A 21,123-nucleotide genomic window follows, 5' to 3' on the forward strand; every position below is an offset into this window, starting at 1 on the left:
CAAAATGTGACATTTTGGCGGTCTTTGTTTTATTTAAATATAGAATATTTGTTTCTTATCTACAGTTTTTATTTATGCTCTGTAAACATAACACCGAGTTCATTGTCGCTTTTTTGATAAGCCTCAAGGCACTTCCTAGTCGTAGACATTGCAATAAATAAATAAATAAACGTTTCTTGACCTCATCAAATCATTGCCACTTATTTAAAATCTTTTTTAATTTTAATTTCTTCATTGCTGAAATAAAACCACCTTTCTTGAGGGTGGGGGGAACATCAGCATTATGAAGTTGCTTTACTTATTTTTAGGGTGGAGTAATCTGTGACTGTCTTTTTTTTCTGGTACTAACAGAGCCCTACATTTGATTTGATTTGATTTGATTTGATTTGATTTATTTTATCTTAAAGACCCCGCAAGAGTGTTATATAAGAGGTGGGGTATACAATATAAACAGGAAAAAATTTGAGTGAAAACATTTTGTATTAGTGAGGACGCGCTGCCTTGTCATATTTCTGTCTTACGTGCTCCATCCATACTTTCTATCGTCGATCTCTATGGATTGGGCGCGATAAGGAACCTGAGCCGCCGTATAGAACCTGCGCGTAGGCAAAGAAAACCACTTATTTTTGTGCTCCCACATTTTATATGGTTGTGATAATAGTTCTAAGAGAGAACCGCTACTTTGTGGCTCATAGAAAAAAGAAAAAAATAGGGGGGGGGGAGTATCTACATGTGATCTTTCGAGAAGTTCCTGTTTCCTGAATGCTTCAGGGTAGTCATTGATAAGGGCTGTTTGTTCTGATTTTCGGAAGCTCGTTTGATAGACGTTTTCATAAACAAAGTCATACTCACATACATAAAAGATTCAAAGGCGAAACAATTGCTGGCCGTGCAGGACAACCTAACCCACCTGCTTCAACATGACCGCCGTATACGTACCGGAAAAATTATAGAAACGAAGAGGTAAATAACGTCGAAACAAACACTCATACGAGAAATTGAATGAAAACTCTGGTATAAAAAAAAGAAATCCAGTGCTCTAAAGTAGGCCGTGCTTCATTTTGAAATCCTGGTTTGCTTTGGTACACAAAACCACAGAACTTCAATATGACTTGTTCTCTTGAAGTTCATACAACAGAGACGCTGTGTTGTCTTAGCGGTACAATATTATGATCTCCACCCCGCCAGGGTGGTCTAGTGGCTAAGGTACTCGACTGCTGACTCGCAGGTTGTAGGTTCGAATCCCGGCTGCGGCGGCTTCATTTCCGATGGAGGCGGAAATGTTGAAGGCCCGTGTACTCAGATTTGGGTGCACGTTAAAGAAACCCCAGGTAGTCGAAATTTGCGGAGTCCTCCGCTACGGCGTCTTTCATAATCATATGGTGGTTTTGGGACGTTAAACTCTACATATCAATCAATCAATCAATCAATCAATATTATGATCTCTGAACTCAACGTTTCGAAAACTGCGTAGGTCTTATGGTATGCTCTGACATCTGCGTTTCTTATTTCGTTCGCGTAAGTTTTGAAAAGTTTTGTGCTCGTAGTCTGTCTATTTGAGCGTCTGGCGTAATTCAGTTTTTTTTTATTCTTTTCTTTTTTGCTTCGTGTGGATGACAAGAGCCTGTACCTTTATAGAGGCTCCTGCCTCGCTATTAAAATCATGGCTGTTACATTGTGTAAAAATATGATCACAAATAAAACGCAGTTCTCAGCCGTTTATCGAGCCCAGAAAATGTGAGAAAATGGTTCGCTTCACCATCAGTGTGCAGTGTCCGTTATGCCAGATAAATGTGACAATAAGTACGCCCCCACTTTTAGTGAAAAAGTGGCTCAATAGAGGCGTAATGCGCAGAAATGCGTAATGTCAGAACAGTAGTTCTGTTTGAACTACCATACACAGCTCTGCGTGTGCTCAGGGTGCAGCTTCGCCATTCCGCGAGCAATGTCTCCAAGACTCAAGGTGAACTGTCAACAGCCTTGTGTGTTCCCCTCCAGCTAATAAACCTAGCATTTCTTACAGTTTGTGACACAAACAATGCTTGCATGAACACGTATATACGGCCCTATAGGCATGTATCTTGGTTCCATGTGTGTTCGTGTGTATGCGTCTGCGGGCTCATACGTTCTCAATTTTCTTTTTGTCTTTTCTGCGATTCAATATGAAACTGTGTATCCTATACCTCCCTTCACTAACAGGGAATCTTCATATTTGTTTCTTTCGCAGGGTTCGGGTGGAGTTCTATGTGAACGAGAACACGTTAAAGGAGCGACTTCACCTCTACTTTATCAAGAACCAGCGTTCCAGTAAGTGGCCTGTTTTTGAATTCTAGATCGCTTGCACATCGGCGAGTACGACAACTTGTGCACTTTGTGCTCTTCAATGCTCATTGTTTCTGTTCCGCTCTTACTTTGTGCGTCTCAATCATTACGGACGTCTCAGACGAAATTATGCTCCCGTCAATGTTTCAGTAGGTCAGTGATCCTTTTGTGCTGATATTGACGTGAGAGCAGTCGTCATAATTATATTGTATCAGCTATAAATTAACCTTACGAACATGCGTCAGCCCACACTGTGCCGCTGTCAGCCTGGTCCAACCGTCACGACTGTTCCGTAAATTTCTTTTATGCGCATCCACTTTCTGTGAAATAAAACTGTGCACAGTACCACGTAATCGCTTAGAGATAGCTAGTATAGAAAAAGAGGCTAGCGTAAAGCCACAATGTAAGCAAAACCTTACTTACAAAAAAAACCTAGAGCCACGAGGTACAGCTACAAGTTTTTGATGATTGATTGATTGATTTGTGGGGTTTAACGTCCCAAAACCACCATATGATTATGAGAGACGCCGTAGTGGAGGGCTCCGGAAATTTCGACCTCCTGGGGTTCTTTAACGTGAACCCAAATCTCAGCACATGGGCCTACAACATTTCCGCTTCCATCGGAAATGCAACCACCGCAGCCGGGATTGGAACCCGCCACCTGCGGGTCAGCAGCCGAGTACCTTAGCCACTAGACCACCGCGGTGGGGCCAGCTACAAGTATGATGCCACCTTACATCTGTTATATTACAGCGTTCCACATCTGAGCAGGCGAAAATTCGAGCGTTCGATATCCAGTCACGGTGACCGCATTTCAACGGCAACCTAACAGGAAGACTATCGTCTACCGAGCACTGTATTGACAAGAAAAAAAGAGCCAGGGGGGCAAAATAAATTTAGATTTGCGCTACGCACTTTGAAAAATGCAGAGCTTCGGTAACTGCAAGACGTTAATGGCCCTCTTTAAATCGTGTTTTTGTTTGCTGAATGCCCATTATACGGATTGCAGCATTGACAGTGTCCGAATAAGCAAAGGGAGACCAATGCAATTCTACCTGAAGTTGGCGTTATTTCATATTTTATGACGCCCTTCTTGCACGAGGTGGGCTTGAAGAGGATGTTTGCAAAAAATCTTCTAATGACATTGCAGATGTTTTGTAGAGCACCAAGGTGGGCTAGTTTGAGGAAGTTTGCCTTGAAATTATTTGGAATGCGTACAATGCTGTCTTTTCATTTTTGGTTGTCCGTGTTTTTGGTGCAGTTAAAACAATCTCAAATTGCAAATGTTTGTTTCTGCTAATATGATGTAGTTTCACGCAAGTTCTCGGGCTTTAGATATTAGGCATTGCGTTTGGCAATGCGTTCGAGTAGGTGAAAACGCGACCATGATCAGTAGGCCACGTACAGATGTATAACGAAATGCTTGTGAGTACGGATGCAGACCACGTATAATCATTGTCCGGACCGGATATAATGCAGTCTGACCACAGATATATTCGCTCCGGATAGTGTGCACGTATTTGATTGGCTCATTGCCAAGCAACGTTGGCGTCCTGTACGTTTTAGGAAAGGTTGGTTTATGGTTGCCATGCGCACACACCTCGCACTCGAGGAGCAGTGCGCTTAGAAGCACTTACACTTCACTTTGTAATGCTTTGCTGCGTATTGTGGTAAGCTTGTTTTATAGCGCTGGCACCTAGTGACATTATGTTTTTTCACGGCGCATATTAGATTTCGCCTCCAGTGAACCACACGTTGGCCGTTGGCTCTAATTAAACTGAACCCCAGAGAAAGAGAGAGAGAGAGAATAAAATGAGGGAAAGGCAGGGAGGTTAACCAGAAAATGGAGCATCCGGTTTGCTACCCCGCACTAGGGAAAGGGGAATGGTGAATGGGGAAGAAACATTGGAAAGAAAGCGAAGAGGGAAATAGACGCGTGCAAAAAAAAAAGGGGGGGGGGAAGCTGGGGTGCTACAGTCTATACAATAGGCCGCTGCCACGCAAAAAGTTCAGTAAGGCCTTCACTGATTTTCTGTGAGCACACAAATCATGTCGTCTTTCCAGCACTGATTGTTCAGACAAAGGTCTGTCGTCAAGGCGAGCTAACGCAGCAGCTAGTTGCCGTCTTTGCACGCTGTAACGAGGGCAGTGACAGAGAACGTGCTCTATAGTTTCATCGCTGCTGCAATGACCGCAAGCAGCACTAATCTGCAAGGAGGTAATGGTTTTCACGTAAAGCTGTGTAGAATACATGTGATATTGGTGCATTAGTTTAGTTGAGGGTCATTCAACTGTTGCAGTAATAATGGAAATAATTGAGCGGGTTAACTAAACAAACATAATGCTTTCGTGGAAACAGCAGATATTGTTGCGGCACCTGACGAAGCAGCTATCAAACACGCGCTCCTTTTCAATTAGCCTCTGAGATACGCTCCGGCTGCACGACGACGTGATACTGCAGTTGACTGCAAGTTACGCGCAGCTCAACTTGTTGAGAGGGCTTGCATCAATTTTGTGTAAGTAAAAAGGGGCTGGCTGTTTTCGTCTGGGTATGTGGTATCAAGGTGGCGCATACCCACTGCAAAATTTTTTTGTATACATTTATAGTTTACTGAAGTCCACGAAAAGTTCAGAAAACGCTTGGGGTTGGCACCATAAAAACACCTAAAGGGAACATAAAGGTCGCCTTAAGCATTTCTTTTATTCTAATGTTGTAGCGCAATCTAATAAAAGTCACAGTTCAGCCAAAAATGCGAAGCATTGAATGCGATAGAAACATATTCGAATGTTTTACGAAGCAAGGCTAGCATTTTTAGGAGCAATATTAATTGTAGTGAACATGCGCTTGCTAAGTAGCCAATCAAAGTGGCTTAAATTAAGTAACCAAGTTTTCTGCGGCGCAGCCACAGTAGATGACAGTAACAAGGCTCGTGTGTAGTGATGGTGTTGACGAGAAGCGCCTCCAGGCGGGGGCAGCGCATGCTGGCTAGACCAAGGTATATGTAAACTGGTAGGGTAACTAAGGTATATACAAAGTGTATCGAAGGCTCCATAGAAGCCAATACGATCAGAACATGGCAGCTGATGAGCTGCTCATGGGGCTCAGCGTCATCTCCGGGAGAAGAGAACACTTCCGGTGGAACAAAAAATAAAGCGAATGTTACGCTATAGCTGGTAAACAAGTGATGTCATTTTGTGGGAACTAACGCGAAATTTGATCTCAAATTACTTTTCTTAGACCCCTGATCACTAAGGACTCCCGCTAATGTGATCGCCGGCGAGTCATCCATGACTGAACTTCAGGTCAATTCTAGCTAATCTAATTCGGACTCATGACTGAATAGTGACGTTTAAGTGTATTACCGTTCACTTTGCTTCGGTTTTACAAGAAAACTTAATCTTCTAACTTTTATTTGCCATTCGTGGCAGCTTCCGCTTATGTATTAAGACAACCAACAGCGTAGCAGCGAATACATGCGATATCTGCAGCATGGCTTATTTGTTTCACACATACGCAGGTTCTTTAGCATGCGCAATGCTTGTGATTTTGTGTTTGAACAGGAACAGATGAGGTCTAGTCATGCCAAAATGATATTTTACTTTTATTCAATGGTCAGAATAACTCAAATTTATTATACAGCACAAAATGGTAATAAGAAGGCCTAGTTTGGTCCAGTGATTCCTCATTGGACCCCTAATAAAGTTTATTACCTACAAAAAAATCTGCGCACACTCCCTGACTAATCTTTTTCTTCTTTTGCATTATATGCTCCGATAAATTACCGCTTCGTGTACAAATGAAGATATGCGCATTTACCGTGATAAATAACTTGGAAATCTGCTCACCGATAACTCGAATAGAAGGCTCTTCATGCTCAAAAAGGAAACCAGGCTGCAGAAATTCTCATTGATGAATGTCCAGTGAGTAGTGCATACTGAACCATTGTCCTGGTTTATTATCTAGAAGGCATAGGTCACCAGGCACAAGTTTGGTGCTAGTGCATCCTTGCACATCACATCGTTTCCGCAGGTACTGGCGAAAGCGCTTGACGTTAAACATAATTTGCATCGTTCCGCTGCCCGTTAGACAGTACACTGAAGCCGTTCACCGACGATAAAACACACCTAATAATAATTTCGCGCCCAACCGAGAACGCAAGCAAGCGAAGAACACTAAAACACTTGAGGGGGTATCTCTTCGCATACGAATGTTACTAGCGGGCCTTGACATGTATACCCATGTAGTGCAAGAGCTGAACTGAGTACTAATAGCGGGGGCAGAGGGCGCTAGAAAAAATATTTTTCATAATATTAAAAACCGTCATAAGTTCTCTGTTTATTACATCTGCATACTATTGCTGGGGAAAATGAATCTCATTTGTAAATCCTTTTTATTGCTTTGACTTTTAATCAAACTTGTTATTTTTTCACTATTAGTGTTTGTTTCCTCCACACAAAGTCGCGCTTCAATCGCAGCTCCCATAAGTCCCTATGCTGACTCCGCTGGAAATAGCGTCTGAACCACTTTTCGCCCAAGCCTTCGTGACCTATGGCGTGATTTCTTTGGCGTGATTTCCAGACCTTGGCGTGATTTTCACAGAAGTCCATTCATGGATCCAGAAGTCGGCGGCTTGTTGCCAGCGTCACCATCTACGAGAGGAGGGGACAACAAACAACAAACAAAAAAACAAAAAACATGACGTCTTAACCGGAAGTGATAATGACGTCACGGATTTGCCGTACATGGCGCAAGATTTATTTTTTATTTAAGTGCTGACCTTTTACGAGCCGTTATTAGGTATATAACAGCTGCATCTTGCCGGTACATAGCTACGGAGCAGAAGCCTTTTGCTTCTACACTAGTAACGCTGCACTATATATATATGTTGTAGTCACAAACGAAAAGCCTGCGAAATGTCGTTTTTCTGAGCTGATTTCTTATTGTATACACTGCGCTCATAGCAGTCGAATTTCGGTAGAGGTGAAGTGCTAGAAGCCGCGTGCTGTGAAGTGTCAGTGCTCGTTAAAAAACACCAGATGGTGGAAATTTTCGGAGTCCTCTACTGCCCTACAGCGCGTTTCATATTCATATCGTGATTTTGGCGTGTGAAACAACGGACGTTATTACCACTGTATCGCACGCACGATTGGGTTTTAGCTCGTGCCCTTGCAAAATAAGATAACAAAAACAGGTCATAAGTTCGTCACGTGATATCGCATCACACTAATTCTATGCAGAGCTACGCACAAGGCTTCCCGTTTATAAAATATGATGATTTTGGGACGTTGAAAAACACATATCAATCAATCAAATAACAGAGCGTTGAGAAAAGTTCAATGTGTTTTCTAGTTCTTATTTTGGTTACGCATATTCGAGGCATAGTATTCGCCTTTCAGCGCGTATTCTTTGAGAGTGTCTTCTCAGAATGTCGCTCCTCAATGAGAATTTCATTAGTATGTAGGGTTTAACGTCCCGAAACCACCTTGCGATTATGAGAGACGCCGTAGTTAAGGGCTCCGGAAATTTGGACCACCTGCATGGGTTCTTAACGTGCACCGAAATCAAAGCTCACGGGCCTACAGCATTTTCACCTCCATCGAAAATGCAGCCGCCGCTGCCAGGATTCAATCCCGTGACCTGCCAGTCAGCAGCCTAGTATACCTTAGCCTCTAGACTACCGCGGTGGGACATTTGAACGAACATTCTTCGACGCGGAATGATATAGATGTATGCAGTTGCAAATGATGCATACCTGACAATGAAGGTGGATAAAATTTTCAAAAAAAGTGCGCTTCAAAGAACTCATGTTCCTCCCTAGTCACCAACTTTCATCTTCCGTCAGTCTATGAACCACCATGGCGCGGTTGAATACTGCTGCACTCTTCGCAAACAAGCGCTGACTCGGTGGATAGTATTGCGACCGCCATAGTGAGTAGCTGTTTTTTTTTTCATTCCGCTCCACTTCTTCATGTTTTATTTTTTTTGCTTTCCCATATGAAAACAGGCATCTACCCCAGAGAGTTATTGGCCTACAAAGACAATGCGTCAACAAAAAATTATATGAAACAACTATAGTAGAGAGGTTAGTTGCGCCGATCCCAAAGCACTGGTTGCAGCTTGTCCGCCTCCCCTTCGTAACTGCTGCTGTTGTTATAACTACAGAGGCTGGCTTTTGCTGCACTAAAAACCGGGTTTTAAGCGCCAACGATAGGCAAAAAAACACTGTTTTATGAACCTGAAATGGTAAATATTGGGCCCATGAACTTTAGAAAATTCAAATTTTTGAAGAAATGCATGTGGCATCTATGTCTAAGACAGGAAAGCAAACAGAAATGTTTTAACTAATAGGGGACAAAGGCGCAAATGCTTTAGCATAGCCATGTAATTTTCTATTTCTAGCATGGTTTGCATATTACGGTCTCTTCACTTCAAGTCCAGAATAGCGAGTTGAGTGTCCACCATGAAATAAACACGCTCCTGGGTCTTTTTAATGTCGGCATGGCTGAAAAGAGCAACATATGAGCACATAGCCAGAGCGCTTGTGGGTCAGAAGTGTACTTTTGCTTCGTATAAACTTGGTCTAACCGCACAGGTTCGATTTCTCTTCTGTCTGTGTACACCATGAAATGCGCTTCACCAGGTTTGAGAATTTGGAAAAGACAAGAGGAATGCATGCACTGAATGCCCATGATCTCATATGCCTAGAATTGCAATTTTACGTGCCCCGAAAGAGCTGTAATGTCAGGCTGAACGCCGCATGATTTTCATCTCTCGGGCATGCGCCCCTATACATGGTCGAGGTGACGTATACATACAACAAGGAATAGTCCAGCCTTCGTCAAAGTAGTACGTGACACTGCGAGAATTATTCGAGGCGACGTGTGTAACTCGTGCAAACTGTTGCCTGAATGTAAGTATGAAGGTTGACGAAATACTAAAACAAACAAACGGAATTCACGTGCATTATTTTTACCTTCGTATTGAGCGAGATTTATAACTTCGTATTGAGCACCTTCTGTCCCTACGCATTCATGCAAACGCCGCGGAGGTGCCGAGCAAAGGACGCGACGCGGATAAATACTTGTGTTGAGGGTAATCAAGCTTCCCATTGGCTAAGATACTTTGTAGCCTTGACAGTGCTGAAAGTAACTTATGAGATGAAGTATAGCTTGCCCCCCATAGAGTTCTAAAAGCTCAGTTTTGCCCAGTAAAACGAATTCCAGTCCCCAACTGTACTCGATAACAAAGTAGCGTTAATAGATTCACTGATATTGAACAGACGCATTTATGGGCACTTTTAAGCCCACACGTCAGAAATAGGCACTTATAGGCACTATAAACACGCTATGAATTCTCTTCCTAACATTTAATTCATGATTATACACCAAAGTTACACGACAAGAACACAAGAAACAAAAAAAAAACATCGACGTGTCTTTATGGCGCCTCAGATATGCGCAATAATTGCTTTTTAATTGACAATCGCACAACTATGAACGCTAAACCTTTGGCGTAATTGGTGGGCGCTGCGGATGGGGTTGGCCGTTTGGTGCCGTTTGAGGTATCGTTAAGGGCGGACAAATAGACAAATGTACAGACAGACAGACCAATTTTTTTTTTGTCGAAGGTGCCCAAGAAAGACTTTTGTTGAAGGTGCCCAAGACAGATCTTTGCCTATAATCCCATCTCTAGTTACATTCATTGCCATGGCTCATACCTACTATTATTAATTGGCTAAGCATGTGTTATATGAACTTTTTAGGCAATTTGGCTACTGAATAATAATAATAATAATAATAATAATAATAATAATAATAATGAAAACGTACATAAATAAGAAAGACGGCAATAACAGCTTTTCAAACATCTATGGCAGACACTTTAATCGCTATCTTTAGTGGAAAGTAGAATGCTGCCTTTAACAACTTCATCTTCGCCCGGTTTAAATTTACAGAACTGAAGTTGCTGCCTTTAACAACTTCAGTTCACGCCCGGTTTAAATTTGCTTTGTTGTTCTTAGCGAGTTTTCTGTGCTGCCGCTGCTGCCAAGTGAATTGTATTTGTTCTGTGTGCTACATTTCCTGGTACTATGTCGACACTAAATGCATGCCCTACATGTAACGATGCCATTAAATCCGATGAATTGTCGGTGGCATGTGGCGAGTGTAGCCACTGTTTTCACATTGGAACATGTGCAGGCATATCAGAAAAACAGTATAAAAAGAAGTCCGAATCGGCTAGGCAAAAGTGGGTTTGCTCTACGTGCAAAGATAGTGGAAAAAGTGTCGAGATCACTGAAGGGAGGCCGGAAGCTGAAGTTGACATCAGATCTATTCTCAGTGGCATAAGTCAGAAGTTAGACGAGTTGTTGCCGCTCAGGGAAACAGTGCCAAACATCGAGCGGTCGATACAGCTCATGTCGGACAAGTATGATGAGATGTTGACAAGGCTTGCCGCACAAGAAAAAGATACGAAAGAAATACGGAAAAGACTTGAACGCCTTGAACAGGACACCTGCGCTAGTGATGATGCTTCAAAAAAACTTGAGGCCGATTTAAATGAGCTCGAGTGGAGAAGCCGCAAGTTTAACTTGGAAATACATGGTGTAAGCGTCTCTGAAGGTGAAAATTTGCTTGCAAAGGTAAATTCTGTTGCCAGCATGATTGATGTTTGTGCACTGGACGCAGCAGACGTCGCTGCCATTTACCGCCTCCCATGCAAATTTGGCAAAACACCAGGTATAATCGTTCGGTATGTCAGACAATCTGTTAGAGACGAATGGCTGCATAACCGGTCAAAACTGAGAGAAAAGAAATCAAACCTGTTCATCCAAGAGAACTTGACCAGCCAAAGTCGGCAACTGCTTCGAGAGGCTAAGGAATGGGCGAGGGAAAATCGGTACAAATACGCCTGGCACAAGAACGGGAAAATCCTGCTGCGCAAATCTGACGGCGATTCCGTGTTAGTAGTGCGTCACAGGACCGACTTTCCCGTCTAAGCCTGCTAGTTGCTGACTGTATCTAGATTATTTCATTCCTCAAAATGGCTAGTCAAAGTCCCTTTCTTCCACACGAGCTAGACGATTTTGTGACAAGTCATCACGCACATTCCTTGAAGTGCCTTCATCTAAACGTTCGTTCACTCTATAACAAGGAAGAAGATATAAATGACTTCATCAATGGTTTTCATTTTCTGTTTGATGCAGTAATGCTTAGTGAAACTTGGTGCAGGGATGATCGTGATTTGTTCAAATTTCCGTCTTATCAATCGTATTGTGTAAACAGAACTAATCGCCGAGGCGGTGGCGTTATGCTGTTGCTAAGAGAGCACGTAAACTGCGAGCTGCTTTCCAACTTTTGTATCTGTTGTGATGATTTTAAAATAATAACAGCTCGTGTGAATGACTGTATGTTTTCCGTTTGCTATAGACCACCAAGTGGAAATCTTCCTAGTTTCTTTTGTTTCTATGAACAGCTGTTATCATTTGTTTCAGAAACTGGCGATTATTTGGTGTCTGCTGGTGATTTTAATATCGACCTGTTGACCATTTCTGCACCACAAAAGGCCATGTTAACCATGCTGACTTCTAACGGATGCGAAAATTTAATCTATGTACCGACAAGGGTAACTACTGAAAGCGAAACACTGTTAGATTTATTTATTACTAATATCGATTCTACAAAAGCCAACAGTGGTGTAATAACGTGGGACCTTAGTGACCACCTCCCAATATTTGCTCTACTAAGAAAGCAAAATTTCACGATAAATGAAAAGCATCAGTACATTTCTTTTCAAAATATTACACAAACAGGTTTGGATAATTTTAGAGCTGAATTGCTACTTAGCGATATTCCGCAAATTCTGAAAATAGACGACGTTGACATTGCATACAGTAAACTTATTGATGAAATTTCTCGTGTGTATAAGCGTCACTTCCCACAAAAAAAGTTTAAATTGGGTAAAAAAATAAGAAAACCATGGATAACCCCTGAATTGTTACAAAAAATTAAGTGTAAAAATGCGCTTTATCACAAGTTCATTAAAACTAAGGAACCAAGCATATTGAAAGAATACAAGTCGCTTAGAAACAAACTAAACAAAGAACTAAGGTCACACAGGAAATGCTATTTTCAAGCTGAGTTTGATAGCTGCTCGAAAAAACCCGATATGTTATGGAAAAAGCTTAATACTGTCTTAAATCGCCGTAAATCGTCTCCACGTGTAGAAAAGCTATTTCTTGGTGGCCACGAAATATGGGGCGATGATTTGGCGAATACATTTAATGATTATTTTGTGAGCAATTCTAATTCTTGTGCATCTGCTGATATTACAAAATTTATGCCTGATAGCAATCCATCTTCCTTTTTCCTTCGCCCATTTACAGAGTCTGAAGTACTGTCAGTTTTTCTTTCGCTTAAAAATAGCTCAAGTTGTGACGTTGAGGGCATGCAGGTTCGTCCAATCAAGTATGTGCTTGATTTAATTTGTCCATATCTTACCTACATCTTTAATCTGTCTTTGGCGAGCGCTATCTTTCCCAGGAGGATGCAGATCGCAAGAGTTTCTGTGCTTTTTAAGAAAGGTGACATAAACGATATCAAAAATTATAGACCTATTTCGATATTACCAGTATTATCCAAAGGGCTGGAGAAACTTATACACGTGCAAATGTCTAATTTTTTCGATAAGCACAATCTTATATCTACAGCCCAATTTGGATTTAGAAAACACCTTTCTACTGAGTTAGCCTTGCTACAACAAAAAGAATTCATTTTAACACAATTTGAAAGCAAGAATCTTGTGCTCGGCCTTTACATTGATTTCAGTAAAGCATTTGATTGTATCCATCATTCCATACTACTTAAAAAACTTGAAACCTATGGTATTCGCGGGCACTGCTTAAACCTCGTGAAGTCGTATCTAGATCATCGCCATCAGTACGTCCAGATTGAGCATTACCGTTCAGACTTAAAACACATCAGCAGAGGCGTTCCTCAAGGTAGTATTCTCGGCCCATTTCTTTTTATAGTTTACATCAATGACCTAGTAAATATCTACAGTGATGCGAAATACGTTATGTACGCTGACGACGCTAGCCTATTTTTTTCGTCACCTGAACTTGGTAGCCTTCAGAATAACACCAACACTGCTCTAAGGGCGCTCCAAGAATGGTCAGCAGCAAACGTTTTGCAAATTAATACTAAAAAGACAAAAGCCGTGATTTTCAGACCAAAATCTAAGCAGATAACCTGCGATCACATCACCCTTCTTTACACAAATGAAGCAATAGAAATAGTGAGTAGTGTGAAAATACTGGGAGTTACCTTCACACAAAATATGCTTTGGGATTTACACATCGAATCAGTTTTAGGCAAGCTATCTCGTGTGGTTGGTATGATGGCGCGTCACAGATTGATATTACCTTTTAAAATAAAGCTTCTTGTTTACAATGCGCTCTTTTTTTCTTCCTTGTATTATTGTTTTTTGGTATGGGGTACGACGACATATACAAATCTTGAAAGACTTCATGTACTGCAGAAAAAATTTCTACGGGCGCTTTTCAATGTACCCTACAATTCCCATACTTCAGATTTATTCTTGAAGGGAAATGTCATCCGCGTGTTTACCCTATACAATTACAAGTTAAGTATAGCGTTCAAACGAGAGATAAAAGAAAACCTAAAGTTTTTCCACGAGTTATCTCATCTTGCCAAAAACACCCATTCATACGGCACTCGTTACATAGAACAGTGGAAGGTGGTCACTGCGCGGACAAGCTATTCTATGCAGAAGCTATCATACACGCTGCCAACCCTTTTAAATTCATTTCATAAATTACACATTGAATTGAAAATAACTTCTGCACGAACACTGCGCGAGCATTTCATCAATTCATGCTAACATAGTAAATAGTGTAAAATATTGCTTTTTTTCATTCTTCCTTACTGATGTGTTTTTTTTTAGACATATCTGTATTCCGAATATGTGTTTCTTATGATTTTTTTTTTCTCTTTATGTGAATGTTTGCCATCGCTGCCTGCACTGTAGGGGTGGCTGCGGGCCTCTGTCAAGTTGCTTGTGCCTTCAAGCAACTTTTACCCGCAGTCTCCTCCATCGCTGATGGAAATAAAAATTATTATTATTATTATTATTATCTTCTTTGCTCTCAGCGGTCAAAAATGCCACTCATTAGCACCAGTTACAGCAGACACTCACCAGCATCGCCCTGCTGGTGAATATCAGGTACTATTATCGCATCTGCTGAAATATGGAGGACAAATTATGTTAGAAAGACTAGCAACCCCGTTTACGAAGTCTCTCGTGACAGGGATGGAACTAGAATCTTGGAAGAATGCTAACACCATCTTAAACACAAGAAAGGAGATGACAAGGAGTTGAAGAATTACAGGCCGATGCGCTTGCTCTCTATCGTATACAAGCTATTTACAAAGGTAATTACTAACAGAATTAAGACAACATTAGAATTCAATGAACCAAAGGAACAAGCAGGATTTCAAACACGCTACACAATAATCGATTACATCCATACAATCAATTAGGTAATAGAGAAATACTCAGAATACAGTCGACCACTGCACATAGCTTTCACAGATTACGAGAAGGCGTTCGATTAATCAGAAATATCAGCAGTCATGCGGGCATTGTGGAATTAGGGCGTCGACGAAGCATACATAAACATCCTGGAAGAAGTCTGTAAGGGATAAACTGCCACCATAGTGTTCCATAAAGAAAGCAAAAAAATACCAATCAAGAAGGGTGTAAAGCAGGGGGATACAATCTCCCGAACGCTATTTACCGCGTGCTTACAGGAGGTTTTCAGAGGCTTGGAGTGGGAAGTTAGGGGTAGGAGTTTATGGAAAATACCTTAGTAACCTGTGCTTGCATTGCTGAGTAACTCAGGGGACGCATTGCAATTCATCATTACTGAGTTAGACAAGGACAGCAGAAACGTAGGTATTAAAATTATTCTGTAGAAAACGAAAGTAATGTACAACAATCTAGGAAGAGAACAGCGCTTCGAAATAGGTAGCACTTTACTTGAAGTTGTAAAAAATGCACCCTCAAGAGTGTAAACGTTTTCGCAGTGTATGTTTTATGTGTTCGGTCCTGCAGCCGTCACGGTGGAGTTCCCGATTGTGAGAAACCTGGAACGGAAAGATCTTCAGGCACTCATCTCGTCAGACCAACTGCCGTTTGTGCGAGGCACCCACTTCAAATAGCGTCTGTGGGTGGAATTCTCTCTTAGCGAAACGGAAAAGTCTAAATCGGAGCAACTTGATTGGCCGCTGCAAAACAGATATAACCTGACTGAAGTGTGGCTTGAACTTTCTCAGCTCACCGACGCCTCTCCAGAAGATCCCTTCGGCAACCTTCGCCATGCTCCATGAATTTTAGCTGAACGAAGTGGAGTTCTAGTCCAGCACAAGATCTGAGATCGCTCATGATAATTGCGCGCTTCACATAAGAAACCTCTTGTGAATAAAGCTCCTCATAGGTTTTTACATCTTTCAAAATATGGACTCTTGTTGTGTCTTGCGGGAGAGCATTCTTAAAATTGAAAATTGAGAGCCTATCGGTGGCCTCCAGGAAAGAGCTCCTCCGCTTAGGTTTATTTGTATTTATTTTTATTTACTTTGTTTACAGATACAGCGATTCTAATAGGGGATTTCAGCAGGGGGGATATACATCGTTATTGTAAAAAAAATTAGGCATCACAACAACAGAGAATAGCAAACGTTGCTTCGAAAAAAATTACGACACAGATAAACACAGATCACGCATACAGAACCTCAGCTACATGAAAATGACGAAAAATCATATTTGAACGAGATCGTTTTGAGGGTTAGAAAATAAGTAAGAAATATTCGCAGCAAATAAACACTGTGAAGGTTGAGCAACTTGAGTGTTAGGTTATTCCGTTCAGTCACAGTCCTTGGAAAAAAGAAATATTTGAAACAATTATTTTTCACGGAATGAAGTTATTGTTAAGTGATGCCTTTGTCTTGTCGCATACCCAGAAGAGAAAGTAATGATCTCAGAAATATCAATATTTTAATGTTTATTCATAGGTTGAAATAAGAAGTTTAATCGAGAAACACGATTGCGTTCTGTAGGTGTGGGCAAATTGGCTTGTTTTAGGAGTTCTGTTGCAGAGGTACGGGAGTATATTATTGTACCCTTTCAAGTCGTTTTATGTTAGTTTGAGTAAAGGGGTCATAAATAATTACGGCATAATCAAGTGCTGGAAGTATAACTGTTTTGTATGCTAACAAGTGAACGGAAGGTGTTGACAGTTTGAGTGCCCTCCTAAGAAAAAAACAATCTACGGTAAACATTTACCCATTTGAATTTGTCGTTTTATTCTGGGATATAAAATACAGACATACGAAAGTTTGTTTAATGCATGACTCGAACGCGATCCGGTTATTCGAAACATATTCGGTAGCGTCGCAATGAATGGTTGTCTTCTAAGCAATTCGCCGTTATTGTGCATCCAACATGTAAAACATGTTCTGAAGGCGCTGGCTAGTGTATTTATTTCACAGTACTTACCTGAGTGACCTATTATATTTCCACTCTTGCAGGGATATCAGGAAAATTGCTTTCGATAAGCGCTTTCACTCACGCAACGCAATTGTAATTGGGGAAACATAAACACCCGGAAATAAGTCTTCATAGAGGAACGCTTGATTAATCATTGTATTGTTCATTGGATTGACGTAACGATATACGTATTCGTCTCAAGGCTTGTGATCGAACCTTATGTTTGTTTCAGAGTGACGTTTGAAGTGCCGGCCGGAACTGTCGGGCATCTAAAACCTAAGGCCTCATTGATTTTCTTGCGTGGCAGTAGCTCCTTAATGGGCGGCAGTACTCCCGCTCCGATGCTTTTTTGTTTTGTTTTTCTTTTCGCGCATCAACCTCTTTTTTCTTCCACTTTTCTTTCCCATTATCCCTCCCCATAATGTACGGTAGCGAACCAAGTGTTACAGTTCTAATTGACTTCCCTGCCTTTCCCTTGTTTTTGAAATCTGTTTCACTGTTTCTCGAATAGTAAAATAATCACTTCGTGTATAGCACCCTGTTTATTTCACTATTAAAGGCTTCATCGACGAGAATTAAGACCCACTCTGGCTAATGCTCATGCTAGCAAATTAAGGCCCACTAAAAAACGCGTAATGACTGTGGCTTACTTGTACGCTAAACTAAAGTTGTTATGCATGAGGCTGTTCTGAGAGAAAAAAAAAAGTGGTATACGTGATTAACGCCAGAGGCCTGTGTTTAATTTTTGTTACCCCTGTAATCATTTGTTACCCCTGTTACCCCTGTAAACGGCTCCACGATCCGTACTTATAAACATTCTTGCTATATAAGAAAGGGAGGTAAAGGAATATTTTTAGATCTGGCCACTTTCATTAAAACCCGTAAATTTTTCAGCCCACCTTCGTTCGCGTGCAAACTTTAGACGGTTACAATAAAGCAGGTAGCGCACGAAAAGTAGCAAGGACCCAGTTTGGGAGCGCTATTTGGTGTTTCTCCGCTTTCGGTTTCATGTTGGCTCAAAGAATCCAATTTCCGTCCCCATATCGATACACGCCGCGGGTATTTTCCTTAGCGCGACTGATGTTTCCTCGTCCAATGTATTCAACACATTCTCCGTGCTAACTTTTTTAACTTCTTTAGATGTCGCAAAGCAGCTGTGTGGTTGCTGAAAATGGCTTCGGCGTTGCAACAGCTGTCGTTTGATACGCAAAGCGATGCGGGTTCTCTCGCTTTTCTGAGAGGAGGCTGTGGCGTATACAGAGCAGCCCGAGCATCAGCCCATCAACTTTCGTTATAGAGGAATGTCGTCTGACGAGATTGTGAATACAATGCACTCCCCGCCATAAACTTGGTAAATCAGGTTGCGCTAATGCTGCCAGATAATGAAGGCCAGATTATGACCAGTATTTGACATACCCACCGTCAAGTTTCATCTGTCCGACCAAAACTTTTTCCGGTTCATTTGACGGATTTTAATGGTGGATGAGGTGTCTAGGGGTATGTGGTCGCAGAGGAGATGTTTTCATGTTGCTTCGCTCGTTACTGTACGTTACTTTCTTCGTTTCTTTATGAAGCACGCACTGCATTTCTATGTGAAGCCATGCGCTTCCTCACAGCAATGTACCTGCTACAAGCTGTCACTCTATAGCGTCGCTGGCGCAAAGTCGGCGCGGGAATGACCGCACGTTGGTTCGTTCCGTACGCAAGCAGATCAGTGAAGGGATCAGAGACGTGTATGGGACAACGAAACGATAGATATTACATACTAGTATGCGACAAAAGGAATGTACTCTTTCAAACAACTACAAACATACATATAAAAACAACAAATGAGCTTACAAGCCAGAAGTATTAACAGGTACTAAATAATACATAATAAAACAAGCAGGTGAATAAATAAACAGTAGTTAAAGACGCGAAAGTTCAGAAGTATTAATAGGTGATAGCATGCGTGCGATGACCGGCAGCGTTTAGTCCACGATTATCGGAATCAAGAAGGCCCGATTAGTTCTGGCACGACTGCGATGTCCGCGGTGTTGCAACGCTGATGTTCCGGGAGGAGGAGCTTGGCGGTAAACCCAGGCAGTTTGAGCTAACCCAAGTTCAAGTTCCGATGTCTACGTGGCAGTAATTGACTACGTGTCTCAACCAGACGAACAGCTAGGTTCAGGTGGCCCATCGATACAAAGTCACACTAAATACTTCTAGAAGAGATATTCGATGATCTTCTTCTACCACATGTTGTACAAGCAACCAGACATTAGCAGCGCGATATCCTGTGGTGTCCTCTTCCTTCTCTTCTTGGAGAAAAAGAAACGAGGACCATCGACGTGGGTCCACTCATGCACGTGACATCTTCAAAACTCCGTCCTAAAATTATATTCTAATCACGCCCCTTTTGCATAAGCGGGACATGTTCTCAACAGGGCTAGGGTGACAAACTTGTGAAGTGATCGATACATCTCGCCGGCATGTTTCTTCTACAAAAGGAAGAAACTGATGCCTTGGTTCTCAGCCGGTGCATCTGGGGGCCCGTACTTTAGTTCGGGAAACCTGACGGTTGCCTCTCGTCGCCTCTGACACTCAGTGGTGGACTTCTGAACGAATGCCCCCGCGACTTTCGATGTCCAAGTGGTCTCATGGTCAGCGGAAGAAGCTCGGCGCCTGGTAACTCGGCGTGACGCCGGGTCGCAAAAATGGCAGTCCGTGACAGTCCCCTTTATCAAACTCTACGCGTCGCGGCGATCATCCTCTAATTGCATTATTTTAAATATGATAGATAATGAAAAAACGTGGCCATGAGATAGTTATCTATTGTGTGGGGCTTAAAATGTTTCAGAATAGTTGGTGCCGTAGCATGCCACATTATTTCCCTGAGAGACATAGGAAAGGGCGCGATGTGCACGTGGTGCAGTGTTTATATGGTGGTTGCTCTGTTATTTATTGCACGTGTGGAAACGCTGAGCTTATTGGAATTCCAGCGTTCCTACTCTCTTGAGGCACTCGAATTAGCGAAACCTCGCTGCTGGGTTACCGATCCTAGAGCCGCTTCGTCTAATTCGCTTGCTCGTCCTCTTCCTTGCTCATTATTGCTATTAGCTAATGGCCGGAATCACTTCACCAGTAGCAGAAGTTGTGCCATCCTCCCCCCTTTTTCCCCTTTCGCTGTGTGCTCAGCCGGCTCCATCTGAGACCTCTCATCATGAAAAGAGAGAGGTGTGGATCACACATAAGAAAAGCTACTCGACACGTTCTTCTATCGCCAGAGCGAAAAACACACTGACTTCTTTATTTTCTGTGCCCCTCGCACCAGAATTGCTGCCGAACCGCACTAATTCATTTTCTTCCTTCATGGCGCATTCCCGATGATTTCGGTGGCGCTACTATCTCCACTCCTTGAGAGCAGCATATTCTGCAATGGAGGTCAGCACTGCCAGGAAACTCTGTGGGTTGAAGCAGTACCTGTACCAACGGTAACGCAGACATGTGGGACTGGATTGAGCCACGCAACTGTGGGAGTAGTCTCACAGTAGGCTGACTTCAGTCACTGCAGTGCGATAGTGTCAGGTTTGCCATGAACATCCACGAGATATGCCGACTCGTGTTTCTCCAGTCCCGGAAATGGGCCGAAGTAGTGTGGATGGAGAGCAGTTCGAATAGGTTCCAAGCGCACAAACACGTGTGTGGCACTGATCAGGTCGGATGTGATGTACATTGTTCGTTCTGGAAGAGGACGTGACGGACAGGGTTTATGATGCCGGAAGAGGTTTCGAAGAAGATAGACATATTCGTGAGTAGACAGAGCTGCTGAGGGTGGTTCTGTAGAGAAGTCGTTGGGTAAAGGTAGCGGAGTACCGCAGTAGACTTCCGCGCTCGAGCACCCGAAGTCTTATTTCAAGGCACATCGGATACTGAGACGTACCAGTGGCAGGCAGTGAACCCATTGTGATGGCGTGCCTTGGGCAGTCAGTGCCGCCTTGAGTTGTCGATGTAAGCGTTCCACGAGGACATTGGTCTCGGGATGATAGGTGGCCGTGCGAAGACGATGTGTACCAAGCAAATGCAGGAGTTCGTGAAAGAGGGCAGACTCGAATTCCTGTTCTCTGTCAGTCACTATCTTGGTAGGGCATCCGAAATGCGCAACTCTTGTTGTGACAAATGCTTCCGCCACCGTTGCTGCAGAACTGTCTGAAAGCGGAGGCGCCTTTGGCCAACGTGTAAATCTGTCGGCAGCT

General features: G+C 42.4%; 1 protein-coding gene across 3 annotated transcripts in view; it reads left to right on the plus strand.

Annotated features, from left to right (window-relative positions):
* The window catches only part of SLO2 (slowpoke 2), a 630,174-nt gene that overhangs the window by 426,941 nt on the left and 182,110 nt on the right, over positions 1-21,123 (plus strand). For all 3 annotated transcript variants that reach the window (XM_075879797.1, XM_075879795.1, XM_075879796.1), the window contains exon 2: positions 2,228-2,307. In XM_075879797.1, the coding sequence (XP_075735912.1) occupies positions 2,228-2,307 (80 nt within the window). The remainder of the gene's footprint in view (positions 1-2,227; positions 2,308-21,123) is intronic.

The sequence above is a fragment of the Rhipicephalus microplus genome, chromosome X (assembly GCF_043290135.1).
Source record: "Rhipicephalus microplus isolate Deutch F79 chromosome X, USDA_Rmic, whole genome shotgun sequence".
Classification (NCBI taxonomy): Eukaryota; Metazoa; Arthropoda; class Arachnida; order Ixodida; family Ixodidae; genus Rhipicephalus; species Rhipicephalus microplus.